Raw genomic sequence first — 18,093 nt, forward strand, 5'->3', positions numbered from 1 at the left:
ATCCGATCCCTACCCTCCAGTGTATCTAATACGCCTCCCAGTTTAGTGTCATCGGCAAACTTGCTGAGAGTGCAGTCCACACCATCCTCCAGATCATTAATAAAGATATTAAACAAAACCGGCCCCAGGACCGACCCTTGGGGCACTCCGCTTGAAACCGGCTGCCAACTAGACATGGAGCCATTGATCACTACCCGTTGAGCCCGACGAACTAGCCAGCTTTCTATCCACCTTACAGTCCATTCATCCAGCCCATACTTCTTTAACTTGGTGGCAAGAATACTGTGGGAGACCGTATCAAAAGCATTGCTAAAGTCAAGGAATAACACATCCACTGCTTTCCCCTCATCTACAGAGCCAGTTATCTCATCATAGAAGGCAATTAGGTTAGTCAGGCATGACTTCCCCTTGGTGAATCCATGCTGACTGTTCCTGATCACTTTCCTCTCCTCTAAGTGTTTCATAATTGATTCCTTGAGGACCTGCTCCATGATTTTTCCAGGGACTGAGGTGAGGCTGATTGGCCTGTAGTGCCCCGGATCCTCCTCCTTCCCTTTTTTAAAGATGGGCACTACATTAGCCTTTTTCCAGTCATCCGGGACCTCCCCCGATCGCCATGAGTTTTCAAAGATGATGGCCAATGGCTCTGCAATCACATCCGCCAACTCCTTTAGCACCCTCGGATGCAGCGCATCCGGCCCCATGGATTTGTGCTCATCCAGTTTTTCTAAATAGTCCCGAACCACTTCTTTCTCCACGGAGGGCTGGTCACCTCCTCCCCATACTGTGCTGGCCAGTCCAGCAGTCTGGGAGCTGACTTTGTTTGTGAAGACAGAGGCAAAAAAAGCATTGAGTACATTAGCTTTTTCCACATCCTCTGTCACTAGGTTGCCTCCCTCATTCAGTAAGGGGCCCACACTTTCCTTGACTTTCTTCTTGTTGCTAACATACCTGAAGAAACCCTTCTTGTTACTCTTAACATCTCTTGCTAGCTGCAACTCCAAGTGCGATTTGGCCTTCCTGATTTCACTCTTGTATGCCTGAGCGATATTTTTATACTCCTCCCTGGTCATTTGTCCAATCTTCCACTTCTTGTAAGCTTCTTTTTTGCATTTAAGGTCAGCAAGGATTTCACTGTTAAGCCAAGCTGGTCGCCTGCCATATTTACTATTCTTTCTACACATCGGGATGGTTTGTTCCTGCAACCACAATAAGGATTCTTTAAATCTGTTCTTATGTTCTTTACCACATCCCTGGAATGTGGCCTTCTGGACCCCTTAGGCTTAAAGGGCTGGTACACCCCATTACAGTCCAACCTTCCTACCCTCTCCCTCCCAGTACCACTTCTTCTCCCTCCCAACTAGCTGGTCACCACGTGCACATGCAGCCTCTCTTTCAACCAACACAAGAGCTTCAGTATATCAGCCAGCCCTTACAACCATACATCTAGCACAGCATCACTCCTAGTCATGTCAGTGCGAATAGGACCAGGTTTTCAGAGGTCCCGAGGCAATCTAATAATGTAACAAGAAGAGAAGAAGGTACCCTAGTGCTGTGATAATTGGTGTTTATGGCCAAGTGCAGAATACTGTACTTGGATACATAGAGACATTTGTGTACTGTACAAAAACCTTTATAAAAACAATTCAGCTGTAGGTATTAGTACTTAGAGTGCTGGCATCATCCAGATTGCCAGCTGAATGAATGCTTAGGAAGATTTAACTCTATAAGGCTGCAATGTCCAAAGGGATTAACCCAATCAAACAAGCTCACGAGGCACCACTCAAGCATGGGTAGATGTAAACTAGCAGATAAAAAAAGAAGACGAAAGAACAAAAGCTGTAGCTGCCAAAGATAAAGACAGGAAATAAATAAGCTTATCTCCTGTTCAGTCTCATCCCAAGCATCCATCCTTCACAGTAACAGTAAAATGCAATCCGTGTGCTTCCCTGGGCAGCAGATATGGAATGTGATTCACGTTCTCTGAGTCAGACTTTGGAGTCTAGGTTTTTGCTTGACTTTTCTGCCAGCTTCTCTTTCTCTGGGATTGTCTTTGGCTCTGCGGCATTCCTGGTTTCCCTCTCTTGTCGTCTGAGAATGATGAACACAGCCACGAAGCACAGAAAAGCTCCCACTTCAAAGAAAAACTGGAGCCCAAGGAATCTAAAGTACAGAAACACAAAAGGACAAGGTAATAAGGTAAGGTGCAAAGTTTCAGGGTACAGCATCTATCAACCACCAAGCCTCAGGACATGCATCAAATGAGCGTGGAGTTTATGTCAAGAGCTTTTTCAGTCAGTCAATGAATAGGGAAGGCGAGTATCACCTATCAATGGGTAGGAAATCTGCATGTGTCAGGGGCAAAAGAAAATGTCGGCTGAATACTGACCTCAGTAATAGCTTTCCTGGTGCAAAGGTTTGGAAAATAAAATGGAATATGCCTCTGCACCCAGGCTGAATAGCACTTGCTCATGCCAATAGCAAATCCTACTCAATGTAAGCAACCAGTTAGAGGTGTCTTCCAACCTCCTAATGATTCTGTAGCCCTTCCTCAGCTGAGCAGTGCCAGTGCAGTCCCTGGTAGAGAGGTTTGGGATGACTTCCCTGCATCTGGTGGTGTCATTCCATCTCTGGATACTGTTATATTATCCCTGACAGAGAGGAGGGATCTCCGGGGGCTCATACACATTCTACGGAGGAACTTGTTTTTTGCCAGAGGATTGCACCATGTGTGAGGTAATTTCAATAAACTGTCCTGTGGAGAATACCCCGGAACCCCATGAAAACCCTTTGCCCCACTTTAAGCGGAGCACGGTGCTTCACACTTACAGCATTTTTCAGGTAGTAAATACAAAGTTTTGCAACAAGTACAGCTGATTAGAAGTCTGTCTGCTGGGCAGTGCTGCCTCCTGGCATTTGGAGAAAGTGTCTTTATTTAAATGGAGAAACAAATCACCAGATGGCCCAGCCCTTTACCCCATATCTCTGCCAGTACATGTACCTCACTGTACCCGGGGTTATGGCAGGAAAAGTGGGGATGTTTCTGTGAGAGCTCTTTAATAAGATATTAACTGCACATCACTGCAGCAGAGTAGGAAGTCTGGCTAGCAAATCTCATGATGCCACTTTCCAGTCTATCCATCCATCCACCCGTCCCATGTTCATCACCTTGTTTTCCGAGCAGATTCCTCAATTTTCTTTTAAAGACGCCACCAGTGTACGATAAGAAATGTGGCCTGGTCTACACTTAAAAGCTACAAAAACAATGAGGAGTCCGGTGGCACCGTAAAGACTAACCGATTTATTTCGGCATAAGCTTTCGTGGGTAAAAACCCTCCACTTCTTCAGATGCATGGAGTGAAAATTACAGATACAGGCATAAATATATATTGGCACATGAAGAAAAGGGAGTTACCTTACAAGTGGAGAACCAATGCAGAAGGCCAATTTAGTCAGAGTGGATGTGGTCCACCCCCAATAATTGATGAGCAGGTGTCAGGTTGACATAGCAACGGTGCTCAGGGGTGTGTGAAAAATGCATACGCCTGAGCGCCATAGCTACACTGACCGAAATCCCCAGTGTAGACACGGGGAGATCAATGGAAGAATGCTTCCGTTGCCTAGTTACCACTGCTTGGGGAGGCGGAGTTACTACTGTGGTGGAAAAAACCCTTCCGTTGCTGTAGTGTGTGTCTACGCTTCAGGGTTACAGTGGCATAGCTATGGGGCCATAGCTCTGCCACTGTAGCCCCTGTAATGTAGACAAACACTCAGGACAAGCGGTATCTGATGGAGCCTCACAGGGCCGTACCTTTGTCTGAAGAGATCGTTGTCGTAGTATCTGCAAGCTGCGTTCTTCTTGCACTTCTTTTCCCACAGGATGCAGGTTGTGTCGATGGCACTGCCATAAAGCACCGGTCCTGGCATCCAGGCTGGAAAACAAGCACAGGGCACTTGGTTTGTCAAATGAGAAGCAGTTCTTTCTGTTAGGGCAGACCCCATCATACCATTTTTCAAAACTACATTCAACTGATTTCAGAATGGCGGGTGGCCTGGCTGGTGTCTTCCTGGCATAGGCGACACATAGGGGGGCATGCGGGTCAAGTGCCATCCCCACCCCGATTTCTGCTTGGCCTGCCTGGGAGCAGGGAAGGAGAGGGGCTCTGTCCTTCTCCTGATGCACTTGCCCCCTGGCATGCTCAGCCCCTGTCCCTGGCAGCTGGGCCTGGGTGGGGAGTGGAAGGGGTGAATGGAGCTGCTTCTCATGCCGGCTGAGGGTGGCCACTCCAGGTCGCTGCTCTGTGCAGCACAGCGGCTGCCTGCGAGAACCCTGCTGGAGAGGCGGTGGTGGCCTGCCCCCTCTGCTCCCTGCCCAGGCTCTACCGCTGGGAACAGGGGCCGAGCGAGCCGGAGCTCTCCCCTCCCCCACCACGGCATGTTTCTGGCTCGCTTGGCCCCTGACCCTAGCAATTGGGCCCAGGTGGGGAGCAGAGGGGGGCGGGCCACTGCTGCCGCCTCCCTAGCCGGGATCTCTCTCAGGCAGCTGCTGCGCTGCTCAGAGGCAGCGACCTGGAGCAGCCACCATGAGCTGGTGTGAGAAGTGGCTCTGTCCTGCCCCCTCCGTTTCCTGCCCATGCCTGGCTGCCAGGGAGAGTGGGTGAATGAGCTGGAATGTGCCAGGGGGAGGCGCAGTGGGAGAAGGACAGAGCCCCGACCCCCTCACCCCGGCAGATCACTCTGGTGAAGTGAGGAGAACATGGCAGTCCTGGGCTGGACGCAAGGCGGGTGGTCACTGAAGATGGTGCCAGGAGCAGGTTCCCTGGCCTCTGCTCAGCTGTAGGTAGGGGCATTGCCTGTGCTTCCCCTGCTGAGGTGTCCACGAGCTCCAGGGAGACCCTGGTGCTGTGAGTCTCCCTGGGCCCCCAGCCAGGCCCAGAGGCATGTGGTCCCCACTCCTGTGGCCCTAGTCTCCCAGGAGCTGTTGGGATTGTCTGCCTTGGCCCAGGGAGGTGGGGCTGGAAGTTCCTCCCAGAGGCAACATATGGGGCGGTCACGTCCCATCCCCCTTTACATTGTGTCCCCCCAGTATCAGGAGGCACAAGTTGTCTATGGGCCAGACACTAGAAAATGCCTTAACCAGTTAGCAGAAACATCCTCCAACGCCTGGAGTGGCTGTTCAGGTACTTTCTGCCTAAAAGTTACTATAGTTGAGAATGGAATGAGACATCAAGGCCCCAAACCTGCAGTTCTACCAGGCTAGACTTAATTCCATCTGGTCTGTCCTTGCAGAACAGCCATCGTTTGCAACATAGCTAAAACCATGATGTTATAGGCAGCTACAGGCTTGTTAAATACCACTTTAAGGAACAATCCTGCATTGGCTGGGGTTGGACCAAATGTGATGGTTTTTTTATCTGTTGTTTTTCTATAAGGGACATTCACACAATCCAGGTATTATTGCAATTGCAGGCTCACTTCTCCCTCTCCATTCTGTATTGTGTGAAACTGTGCATTGTTAGGACTTCTGGGACACATAGCAGTGTTTGCCAGGTGAAAATTAATTTCTGCATAAGAAAAACAATTATTTGAATTGAGCGCTATTTTGAGCCATTCTGACATGTACCTCATGAGATGGTTGAGTTCGTGATCCTGACAAAAGGAAGAAAGGAGAGCAGCAGAATACGGACCTTGGACTTCAGAAAAGCAGACTTTGACTCCCTCAGAGAACTGATGGGCAGGATCCCCTGGAAGGCTAATATGAGGGGGAAAGGAGTCCAGGAGACCTAGCTGTATTTTAAAGAAGCCTTATTGAGGGCTCAGGAGCAAACCATCCCAATGTGCAGAAAGAATAGCAAATATGGCAGGCGACCAGCTTGGCTTAACAGAGAAATCTTCGGTGAGCTTAAACACAAAAAGGAATCTTACAAGAAGTGGAAACTTGGACAGATGACTAGGGAGGAATATAAAAATATTGCTCGAGCATGCAGGGGTGTAATCAGGAAGGCCAAAGCACAATTGGAGTTACAGCTAGCAAGGGATGTGAAGGGTAAAAAGAAGGGTTTCTACAGGTATGTTAGCAACAAGAAAAAGGTCAGGGAAAGTGTGGGCCCCTTACTGAATGGCGGAGGCAACCTAGTGACAGATGATGTGGACAAAGCTGAAGTACTCAATGCTTATTTTGCTTTGGTCTTCACAAACATGGTGTCATAACTATAAAGGGAAGGGTAACAGCTCTCCTGTGTACAGTACTAAAATCCCTCCTGGCCAGAGACTCCAAAATCCTTTTACCTGTAAAGGGTTAAGAAGCTCGGGTAACCTGGCTGACACCTGACCCAAAGGACCAATAAGGGGACAAGATACTTTCAAATCTTGGGGGTGGGGGGAAAGGCTTTTGTGTGTGCTCTTTGTTTTTAAGGAGTGGTTCGCTCTTGGGACTGAGAGGGACCAGACATCAATCCAGGTTCTCCCCATCTTTCTAAACAAGTCTCTCTTATTTCAAACTTGTAAGTAAAAAAGCCAGGCAAGGCGTCTTAGTTTTACTTTGTTTTCTCAACTTGTAAATGTACCTTTTACCAGAGTGTTTATCTTTGTTTGCTGTACTTTGAACCTAAGACAGAGGGGGGTCCTCTGAGCTCTTTAAGTTTGATTACCCTGTAAAGCTATTTTCCATCCTGATTTTACAGAGATGATTTTTACCTTTTTCTTTAATTAAAAGCCTTCTTTTTAAGAACCTGATTGATTTCTCCTTGCTTTAAGATCCAAGGGGGTTTGGATCTGTATTCACCAGGAGTTGGTGAAAGGAAGGAGGGGGGAAGGGTCAATTTCTCCTTGTTTTAAGATCCAAGGAGTTTGGATCTGTATTCACCAGGGAATTGGTGAAAGGTTTCTCAAGGCTTCCCAGGGAGGGAATCCATTGGGAATGGTGGCAGCGGGACCAGAGCTAAGCTGGTAGTTAAGCTTAGAAGTTTTCATGAAGGCCCCTACATTTGTACCCTAAAGTTCAAAGTGGGGATACAGCCTTGACACATGGTCATTTCCCAGACTGCTGCACTGGGCAGCACAGTATGGGGAGGAGGTGAGCAGCTCTCAGTGGTGAAAGAACAGGTTAAGGACTATTTAGAAAAGCTGGACACGCATAAGTCCGTGGGGCTGGATGCGCTGCATCCAAGGGTGCTGAGGGAGTTGACGGATGTGATTGCAGAGCCATTGGCCTTATCTTTGAAAACTCCTGGCAATTGGGGGAGGTCCTGGACGATTGGAAAAAGGCAAATATAGTGCCCATCTTTAAAAAAGGGAAGAAGGAGAATCCAGGGAACTACTGACTGGTCAGCCTAACCTCAGTCCCCGGAAAAATCATGGAGCAGGACCTCAAGAAAACCATTTTGAAGCACTTGGAGGAGAGGAAGGTGATCAGGAACAGTCAACATGGATTCACCAAGGGTAAGTCATGCTTGACTAACCTGATTGCCTTCTATGATGAGATAACTGGCTCTGTGGATATTGGGAAAGTGGTGGACATGATCCACCTTGACTTTAGCAAAGCTTTTGATACGGTCTCCCACAGTATTCTTGCCAGCAAGTTAAAGAAGTATGGATTGGATGAATAGACTATAAGGTGGATAGAAAGCTGGCTAGATCATTGGGCTCAATGGGTAGTGATCAACAGCTCGATGTCTAGTTGGCAGCTGGTATCAAGCGGAGTGCCCCAGGGGTCAGTCCTTGGGCTGGTTTTATTCAACATCTTCATTAATGATCTGGATGATGGGATGGATGTTCAGCAAGTTCGCAGATGACACTAAGCTGGGGGAAGAGGTAGATATGCTGGAGGGTAGGGATAGGATACAGAGGGACCTAGACAAAGTAGAGGATTGGGCCAAAAGAAATCTGATGAGGTTCAACAAGGACAAGTACAGAGTCCTGCACTTAGGACGGAAGAATCCTATGCACTGCTACAGACTGGGGACCAACTGGCTAAGCAGCAGTTCTGCAGAAAAGGACCTAGGGATTACAGTGGACGAGAAGCTGGATATGAGTCAACAGTGTGCCCTTGTTTCCCTAACTGCATATTGGACTGTATTAATAGGAGCATTGCCAGCAAATCGAGGGAAGTGATTATTCCCCTCTATTCGGCACTGGTGAGGCCACATCTGGAGTATTGCATCCAGTTTTGGGCCCACCACTACAGAAAGGATGTGGAAAAATTGTAGCCTTCAACTACCTGAAGGGGGGTTCCAAAGAGGATGGAGCTAGACTGTTCTCAGTGGTGGCAGATGACAGAACAAGGAGCAACGGTCTCAAGTTGCAGTGGGGGAGGTCTAGGTTGGGTATCAGATAAAACTATGGGCTGGTCCACACTAACCCCCAGTTCGAACTAAGATACGCAACTTCAGCTATGTGAATAACGTAGCTGAAGTTGAAGTATCTTAGTTCGAACTACAAGGTACTTACCGCGGGTCCACATGCAGCAGGCAGGCTCCCCTGTTGACTCCGCATACTCCTCTCGCGGAGCAGGAGTACCGGTGTCGACGGCAAGCACTTCCGGGATCGATTTATCGCGTCTAGACAAGACGCGATAAATCAATCCCAGAAGATCGATTGCTTACCGCCGAACCCAGAGGTAAGTATAGACGTACCCTATTTCACTAGGAGGGTGGTGAAGCACTGGAATGGGTGGAATCTTCATCATTAGAGGTTTTAAGGCTCGGTTTGACAAAGCCCTGACTGGGATGATTTAGTTGGGGTTGGTCCTGCTTTGAGCAGTGGGTTGGACTAGATGACCTCCTGAGGTCTCTTCCAACCCTCATCTTCTATGATTCTATGATTCAAACAAAGACACAAATAAGAATAATTTTCCTCTAGACACTGTCATTTCTTGAGAAAGATCCCAAAGTGCTTTAGAGAAGCTATGTATAAAGGTCTCTTCCCCATCCCTTGCTGGGATGAAATGGGGCAGTCTGTGCCAGGAATGCACGACAGTAGTGTTACTAGGAAGGTAAGGGAAGAAGAATGGAAATTACAAGGGGAATTTCAGATGCAATTCACAGATTGAAATTTGGCCAGGACACCAGGGCCCAACATGCCATCTCTTGAAGAAAGTGCTGTGGGATCTTTAATGACTACAGATGATCAGGACTTTGGTTTTACTGCTTATCTAAAAGGCACTTCAACCAGCAACACAGCACCCCATAGCTAGGAATAATGGTTCAGGAAAAAGTGTGACACCTACTGAATCAACAATACCCTTCTTTTGTAGCACCTGACTTTCTCTGTTGATGTCCCATCTGATCCACGTGAATTCAAAATATCTTATGACTTTTCAATGCTACATAACAACAAATTTTAATTTACCTAAAATTCTCAGCAGCAGGAACTGTATCCCAATAGCAAATGACTTATCTTCAGGCTGAACGCTCCTGAAAAGCAAAAACAAAAGAGGAATTAGTACATCCCCCTACACCAGTGGTTCTCAAACTATTGTACTGGTGACCCCTCTCATATAGCAAGCCTCTGAGTGTGACCCCCCCTTATAAATTAAAAACACTTGTTTATATATTTAACACCATTATAAAAGCTGGAGGCAAAGCGGGGTTTGGGGTGGAGGCTGATAGCTCGCGACCCCCCATGTAATAACCTCACAACCCCCTGAGAGGTCCCGACCTCCAGTTTGAGAACCCCTGCCCTACACAGAAATAGGAACAAATATGGCCCTTTGTTACATCCATGCAAACTTTGTATGTGTGTAACTGAGAGCAGACTTTGCTCCATCAGATGTTTCACAGCCATGATGTTTTGGTTAGCTCTCATAATCTCTCAATTTTTTTATAATATTACAATATGTTCTTTACAAAATTTCACTGCTCTTTACTGTAACATGTTTTCAAAACATGTTATTTCCTAGTATTCATTTGTTTAACATACTCTGTATTAGCAGAGGACAAGGCTAGGATTTTGGGCATCTCCTGATATATCAGGTGGCCAAATATTTCGATGTTCATTTTGGCACCTAGCACGTATTTGGGTGCTCAAAGGTAACAACATTTAACAATAAATAATCCCATTTCCAGCGAGTTGGTTCACAGTCAAGCTGGAAGGGCATATCAAGTGGGGTACCACATGGTTCAGTTCTGGGTCTGGTTCTGTTCAATAATTTCATCAATGATTTAGATAGTGCATAGAGAGTACACTTATAAAGTTTGTGGATGATACCAAGCTGGGAGGGGTTGCAAGTGGTTTGGAGGATAGGATTAAAATTCAAAATAATCTGGACAAACTGGAGAAATGGTCTGAAGTAAATAGGATGAAATTCAATACGGACAAATGCAAAGTACTCCACTTAGGAAGGAAAAATCAGTTGCACACATACAGAAAGTGAAATAACTGCCTAGAAAGTAGTACTGTGGAAAGGGATCTGGGGGTTAGAGTGGATCACAAGCTAAATATGAGTTAACAGTGTAACACTGTTGCAAAAAAAGCAAACGTGATTCTGGGATGTATTAACAGGTCTGTTGTGAGCAAGACATGAGAAGTCATTCTTCAGCTCTACTCTGCGCTGATTAGGCCTCAGCTGGAGTATTGTGTCCAATTCATGACCCCACATTTTAGGAAAGATGTGGACAAATTGAGGAGAGTCCACAGGAAAGCAACAAAAATGATTAAATGTCTAGAAAACATGACCTATGAGGAAAGGTTGAAATAACTGGATTTGTTTAGTCTGAACAAGAGCTGACTGAGAGGAGACATGATAACAGTTTTCAAGTACATAAAAGATTGTTACAAGAAGGAAGGTGAAACACTGTTCTCCTTAACCTCTGAGGATAGGACAAGAAGCAATGGGCTTAAATTGCAGCAAAGGTGGTTTAGTTTGGACGTAAGGAAAAGCTTCCTAACGATCAGGGTGGTTAGGCACTGGAATAAATTGCCTAGGGAGGTTGTGGACTCTCCATCATTGGAGGGTTTTAAGAACAGGTTAGACAAACACCTGTCAGGGATGGTCTAGATAATTAGTCCTGCCTTGAGTGCAGCGGACTGGACTAATGTCCTATTGAGGTCTCTTCCAGTCCAACACTTCAATGAGTCTAATAACATTCTTCCACTGTGCAAAGTGAACTGAGGCTGAGTCACAGCAAGGTCATGGGGGAGATTTCACTGGTAAAAAAAATTCAGCCAAAGCCAGTGAGCTGCAGCTGGCTCTTGCTGGGGAGTAAAAATGGTACATATGATACATTGCATTTCTATAGAACCTCTGATGATGAAGCTGTGAGGAAGGAAAGTAGCTTCTTACTTCATTGTTGCTTCATTTTACAAATGGGAAAACTTGGGCAAAGAGAAATTAACTGACATGGCCAGGGTCATACAGGTAGACTGTGGTAGGGCTGGGAATACAACTAAGGCCCAGATGCCCAGTCCTGTATTTAAAGTACAAGACTGTCCTTCCACTCCAACAATAAGGGCCCAATGCAGCTCCCACTAAGTCAACGAAAAGACTCCCATTGAATTCATTGAGAGCTGGAGCTGGCCCTAAGTGAATTCCAACAACAAGCAGTTTCTGAGGAGAATAATTCCCTCCCCTGCAGGGATGAGTGGGTGAAATTCTGTGGCCAATGTTATGCAGGGAATCAGACCAGATGATCATAATGGTCTCTTCTGGGCCTAAAATCCTCAGAACCTTTGAGGAATGAAACTATAAGCTGAAATGATGGAGGCATCCATTTGTTTTTTATTGTAAATCTATAGGGGAGTGAGGTACAGGCCTCTGGCTCCGAGCAAGTTGCCAATGTAGCCCCTGGTGTCACAAAGTCTTAAAAGCCCAACTTCCATGGGCTATGACAGACAGAGTAACCGTTTCATTGAACCAGCCAAGAATGTCCCAATCCCTGGGAGGTTAATGGTGTTGAAATATTGACAGCTGCTCAGCACTGAAAAGTGCCCCCACAGTACACGTCATGGTGGCTAACATTGTTGACTTGTTCTTTAACTCTGCAAGGGATTTAGCTGCTTCGGTTAAAGAGATGGGAAGAGCCTGTGGAGTCAAAGAGCACCTGAAACCTGCTGTGAGAAGTGCTCTGCCTGAACTCCTAACACAAGGCACAGCCTGTCGTAAGGGTCTGCGTGAGGCAAACATCAGCCCCAATGATTTCTCCTGCTCTATGTAAAGCAGCTCTTCGTTTCTAGCACTATTTGACGCTCAGACACATGACAGGGCTTCCCATACCTGCTAGCAAACTGAGCTAGTAGGCCAAGCGCCGAAGGTGGAACTACATGGCATGCTTACCTGCCCTTCTGTCTTGGTGATTTGCTATAGTGTAAAGATGGAGACACTTTAAGAAAGACAGGGAGAAACAAGGAGAAAGACAGAAGCAGATTTAGATAAGGATAGCTACAGATGATGGATGGCAAGACATAGACCAGCATGGCACAGCAATAACTCCAGTGAAGTCAGTGGGTCTGATCCTCCACTGCCTTCACTAACACCTGGGCACAGTGCATGTGGGAAATGCTGTCATGCTGATCTGGTAGCACTTTACAGCCACTTTTACCCTTAATTTGCACTAGGGTAAATCAGGTGCAAGGCAGCGTGAAGTGAGCCCCAGTGCGGTTACACTGCTGTCAATTCAATTGGGGATCAGAATCAGGCCCATATGCAAATCAGGCCCATCTTTGTTGTTACCTTATCACCCACGCTGTCCCTGTTTGTCTGCTTATCCACCTGCAGTGTCTTGTCATAACCCTAGACTGTGAGCCCTCTGGGCTCCATTTCCTCACTTGTACAGGGCCTAGCACGCTGGGCCATGACCCCTGACTGGGACCTCTAGGCGTGGCCACACTATAAATAACAACATATATGGTTAAATGTGGATAAATATAATAGAGATGTGCCAAGATGGGAGCTCTGAATTTAACCCTCATGCCTGCCACTCCCTGAACGTTTGTGGTTTGGATAAAATAGCTCTCAGATCTGAGCCACCGATGGTTTTGGGTTTTCAAAACTCAGCCTCCTCATCCCAGCTCCAGAGTATTCCCCAGAGGAGGGGAGATGCCGGATAGAGCTCGTGGTCCGAGAGTGGTGACAATCCCGCCTACATTACCTCAGGATGAGCATGAAGGATGGTGTGTGCGACGTGCTTGCCAGGATTCCAGCCAGGCAGGAAAGTACAACAAAGGGTAAGAGGAGGTAGAAGCAATTTGTGCCACAGGTCCCGGGGGAGGCGGATCCTTCCGTCCCGTTTGCAGAGATGCACCTGCAGTGTGTGTAATTCTGAAAAGAGAGCCAAGAAGATGCTGAGATGGGGGAAGCCATTGGAAATACAAGGCACTGCAGCCAGCTGTAAGTGGAGGCACAGATGTAGATAAGAACCTAGGATTTGCCCGGCTAAATCACACCATGGGTCAGTTAGTCCCATATTCAGCCTCCAGCAGTTAACTAGCATCTGAGGCTTCTGATGAAGGCAAAGAATTCATTACTATTATAGCTGACCAGTGGCAGACTGTGGTAAGGAAGGGAACATGCCACAGGTGCTGACTTTGTCATTTCCCAGGAGGTGCTTGACCCCCACTCTGCCCCAGGCCCTGCCCCCGCTCCACCCCTTCCCCCAAATCTACCCCCACTCCGCCTCTTCCCGCCCCCACTCCGCCTCTTCCCGCCCTGCCCCTTCCCGTCTTGTTCTGCACCCTTCCCTGAGCATGCCCCGCCCTCACTCCACCCCCTGTTCCCCCAGCGCCTCCTGAACAGCTGATCATGGAGGGCGGGAGGCGCTGGAAGGGGAGGAACTGATCGGTGGGGCCACCAATGGGTGCTGAGCACCCACTATTTTTTTCCCGTGGATGCTCCAGTCCTGGAGCACCCATGGAGTTGGTGCCTATTGAACACACTCTTCCTGACCCCGGCTTCTGTCCTGAAGGACTCCACGAGGGTGACTCGGGGCATTCTTGGATAGCTGTGATCACCATCAGACTTTAGAGCAGTGGGTGGCCAAGACTTTGCCGTTGCTCCTGGGTGTGGCACTCATCATCCCCTGGACATCTGCCTCAGTTCAGCCCCTCCTCACTTTTAGAAACCATCTAGTAATATTCCTTTTCCAGAGACATTTCTATTATCAGTCATGCCAGCCCGTGTAGGGCTCCTCCCCACCCATTCTTGTATTGATTCCTCAGGTTTTGCGCTTTCAGTCCTTTGTTTCACGTCTATTTTGTGTTTGAGATGTTTATGCACCTTGGCACCTGAAACAAACTCTGATTCTTGGGATAATTTCATCTCTTATGAGAGGTCTCAACAACAACTTGTTAAAAAATCAAATCAAACATGTCCATTTGCCTGAATTAAATCTTCCTGCAGAAACAGCTGTGGGAGAAAATCTGGGGCAGAACACTGAGGGAGGATTGCATGGAGAATTTCCCTTAGATTGCTCCATTGAGGAAGGGGCAAGTTTTGCTTCCCCCTCCTCAACGGGATGATCAATGGTTAAGCTGCCAGAACCAACTGAATCTTTGGTATCCGCAGGAGACCAGTCTCTCCTCAGTGATAGATGCTGGTTTCCCACTTCCCCTCCCATTCTCTGACATCACAGCTCCATAAGAAATGTTCTATTATTTACAATCTGGGCCAAATCCTGCAGTCCATACTGATGCAAAACTCTGAGAACATGGACCAATTAAAGAATAGATGTGTGCCCATCTTACAGGTTCTTTTTAATTACATAGCTAGTAAAATACCTACAAGTACACAATAAAATTATCTATCCAATCTGCTACATGAAACACACGAAATAGAGAGTGGCTCAGATGAAAAGGCTGTGGTTAAATATTTAATCATTGTAAGTGAGGTAATTGCATCCTATCTTTCACTTTCAAAAGCATATGCAAGTTCCAATCTCATTGCTAATGACAGTTACTGTCTCCAGCATGCAGTGTTATGGACAACATTTCAAGTTCAACGTGTTTCCACTACACCACAGATGGATCTCCAGGTGGTTGGTTAAGCGTTCAGTTATAAAAACCTATATAGAACGGAATAGTTAATTATGTCCTATAAAAGTTGGAACCTTATTGGTGAAGAGGTGGAAATCAATACTGGAAGCTACTTTCAATAGCCCAACACATTCTTGAATGAGAACATTACTCTGTCCAGAAAGGAGGTTTTCTCTCATTCTGAGTGGAATAGAAACTGAAGAGAAATGAGAGTTTTGCTAGTGACTGCAATAGTAACAGGACTGGCCGATAGGTTTCTGAATCCTGAAGAATTTGCTCTCAGAGCTTGAGAAAAGAACCAGTGTCTTTAGCAGCATGCTGTAACGAGTCAGGGAGCACTAAAGTGATATGGATGGCTTGGTGTTAATGATACCCCTGTGTTGCCAGTGTAACCTTTGACTTCTATCTAATCTGGTTAACCTATGTCTCTGATCTATTTTATGGCCTCATTTTAGTTTTGTGCTTTACAAAACTATATGAATCTGTCTGAAAGGTCTATACAAAGCCGCATCCAAGGGCCAACAGGCATGTCTAGAACTTCTCTTTTTATCCTGAGTGGGGTGAGCTCTTTGTTTGTTTGTTTTTGGGGTGGGGGGTGGAGGGTTCTTCCAATGAAGGGGCGCAATCCTTCGAGGTTAAACACCCTCAACTCCTTGGGAGGCCAGTGAAGCTGTGAAGTTGATGGCCCTCAGAACCTTAAGGAATCAGGTCACAAATGAATTTAAGTTGGTAGATCCCAGCACAGTTTGCAAATGAACTTCTTTACACATAAGAATAAGATATCCATTCTGATTTTATTAAATCTGTCAACTGCCTTAGATACCATTGACCATGAGGTGTTCCTAGCATATCTGCAATTCCTGGCTTGGAATGGTTTAGTTCGCTTTTTTCAGAGAGGGCCCAGCAGGCAATGATGGGTGACTGTCAATCAGAATGGAGGGATCTCTTATCCCAGGGCCGGAGGGGAGTTTTACTAATAGGGCCTGGGGGTTGGCGATTCATTTACTTTGGATGGAATGCAAAATCTTTTGTTATACACCATAATGGCATGAATTTGTTCATATTAATTTCCATCTCTGTTCCCAGAGCATGGATGTGGGCCCCTCTTGGTTAGAGTATCATCTTGTGTCTATGCCAAAAGAATAAAAGATAAATACATCACAAAAGCACCAGATGCAGCACTGCTGTCAGTCTGTGCTTAGGCCTGGGGGGTGAACAAGACTCCTGCTGTCAGGGTTGGAGTGGGTAACTTTGAGAGACTTGTCTGCCTGTTCCCACTGTGCCTGGTTCTAGCCATGGCCATTAATCACTTGCTTTCACTAAGCCCAAACTCAATGAAATATTAAATTAGAAAGCTCTGCTTGGGCGGGGGAGAATGCAAAGCCTCACCTTTGAGAGAGGGACAAAAATAACCAACATATTACTAGTGAAGAGAACAGATTGTGGGCATGGGATATAGATTTTTCCAGTTTCTCTATTTTTAGTCACTACTGACTTGTTGTTACAAGGAGCTCGTTCTTTAAAATAGACCTTTAAACAAACAGAGAGTGAAGGTAGAGCTTGCGAAAGGGACTGGATTTACAGCCTGTGGCTGACATGTGTGTCCACAAAACAGGTACAGCACAGACAGAAGCTGTGCAGACTCCCCTCACAGCACCATCCATATATCAATTACTTCAGCTAAAGGAACAACTCCATCAGATGTTAGTATGTAGCGAGCTGTGATCTTGACTGGGGACAGACTTTAGAAGAAGTCTTGACTGGAGACTGTAAATCACTGTGTGACAGGGCCTATCTCTGTGGTGCCCCTTGTGGCCCAATGGGATACTACTAACCTTGTTGTGGGGGCTCCGATGGTCAGCTGTCACCTCTCGAGGGTCCAGGGCAGTGATGCTTTAGCCTTCCAGCTAAGGCACACTTGAGTCCCACCCTTCTGGGGTACTGAAGTCCAAAAATAAAGGAATGCTATGGACTCAAAACCAGGGTTGTCTGAGACGTCTTCAGCAGGACCCCACCTTTCTACTCAGGGTTTGTCTTCATGCAGCCAGTCCGTTTAGCCAGTCTTCCTGGGCCCAGTCCTCCCATGCATTAGGAGGCTCATCTTGGCAGTAAGCTGTCACAGACACTTGGCTGAAAGCAGGCTTCCCTCACCAAGGGAGAAGCAGAGCTCTGCTTCCCTTCCTGGTCATCCCCAAACTTAGCTGGTTTCCTCCTTTTACCTCTCCTCTCCACTCCTGACATCTGCTACAAGTGTAGCAGGGTGGGGCCAACTGGATCCACAGGCCCTCATTAACCTCCTGGAGCCTTGCCGGTGTGAGGCCTGGATGCCCCATCCCACATGGTATTTCTAAGTCAAGCTTGTCCTGAGTGCCTTAGGTCCACAGGAGATCGAGTCCCAGTCACAAGTGAGTGCCAGGCTGATAGTTGCAAAGGGTTACCATTAGAGGAAGTTTTGCTCACATGCACTAAACCAGCATTTGACCAATCACCGTGCTACTGGCCGCAAAGGGCAGTTACAGAGCGAGCTTCCAGAACTCTTGCCCTGATCTGCCTCATAGTCTGTAGAATTAATGATGTTTGTAAAGTGATTTTATATGGGGAGATTTTGGCAAACCAGAAAAGTGCCTGAAACCACTATGGCTTATTGCTAAAAGCAGCCAAGTCAGCAGACTTAGCTTAACCAAGGCAGGAGGGGAGGGGGTTTTGGGTGCCACAGAAAGGGCAGCTTGACCCTGCATCCTTCATGATAAGAATTGTGTTGAAGTTGCTGATACATGCGTTTTAGAAGAGCAGGATGTGCCTGGTTAATCAATAATCAGAAGAAAACTTCTTGCTTGACTAATGTATAAAATAAGGGGGGGAAAGTTTGGAGGTGGTGGGACTCTTCAGGACTGGTCTCTCCCTCTGGATGCATCTTGTGTTCCCCACTGGCAGACGGGCTGCCGCTGTGTCACTCGAGAGCCACACTCAGCTTCGGTAATTATCGAGGGTTGGGGGTGTTTTACTAACCTGTTGCGGACGTGTGTAAGTGCTTGATTCATAGATTCTAGGACTGGAAGGGACCTCGAGAGGTCATCGAGTACAGTCCCTTGCCCTCATGGCAGGACCAAATACTGTCTAGACCATCCC

General features: G+C 46.9%; 1 protein-coding gene across 2 annotated transcripts in view; it reads right to left on the reverse strand.

Annotated features, from left to right (window-relative positions):
- Positions 1-1,553: 1,553 nt before the first annotated feature.
- The window catches only part of SLCO2B1 (solute carrier organic anion transporter family member 2B1), a 100,013-nt gene continuing 83,473 nt past the window's right edge, over positions 1,554-18,093 (reverse strand). For both annotated transcript variants that reach the window (XM_024217631.1, XM_024217636.1), the window contains 4 exons: positions 13,086-13,255; positions 9,349-9,413; positions 3,812-3,932; positions 1,554-2,163 (listed from right to left, as the gene is read on the reverse strand). In XM_024217631.1, the coding sequence (XP_024073399.1) occupies positions 1,989-2,163; positions 3,812-3,932; positions 9,349-9,413; positions 13,086-13,255 (531 nt within the window). In that variant the 3' untranslated portion in view covers positions 1,554-1,988. The remainder of the gene's footprint in view (positions 2,164-3,811; positions 3,933-9,348; positions 9,414-13,085; positions 13,256-18,093) is intronic.

This window comes from Terrapene carolina, unplaced genomic scaffold (assembly GCF_002925995.2).
Source record: "Terrapene carolina triunguis isolate 2854851 unplaced genomic scaffold, T_m_triunguis-2.0 Scaffold244, whole genome shotgun sequence".
NCBI lineage: Eukaryota > Metazoa > Chordata > Testudines > Emydidae > Terrapene > Terrapene triunguis.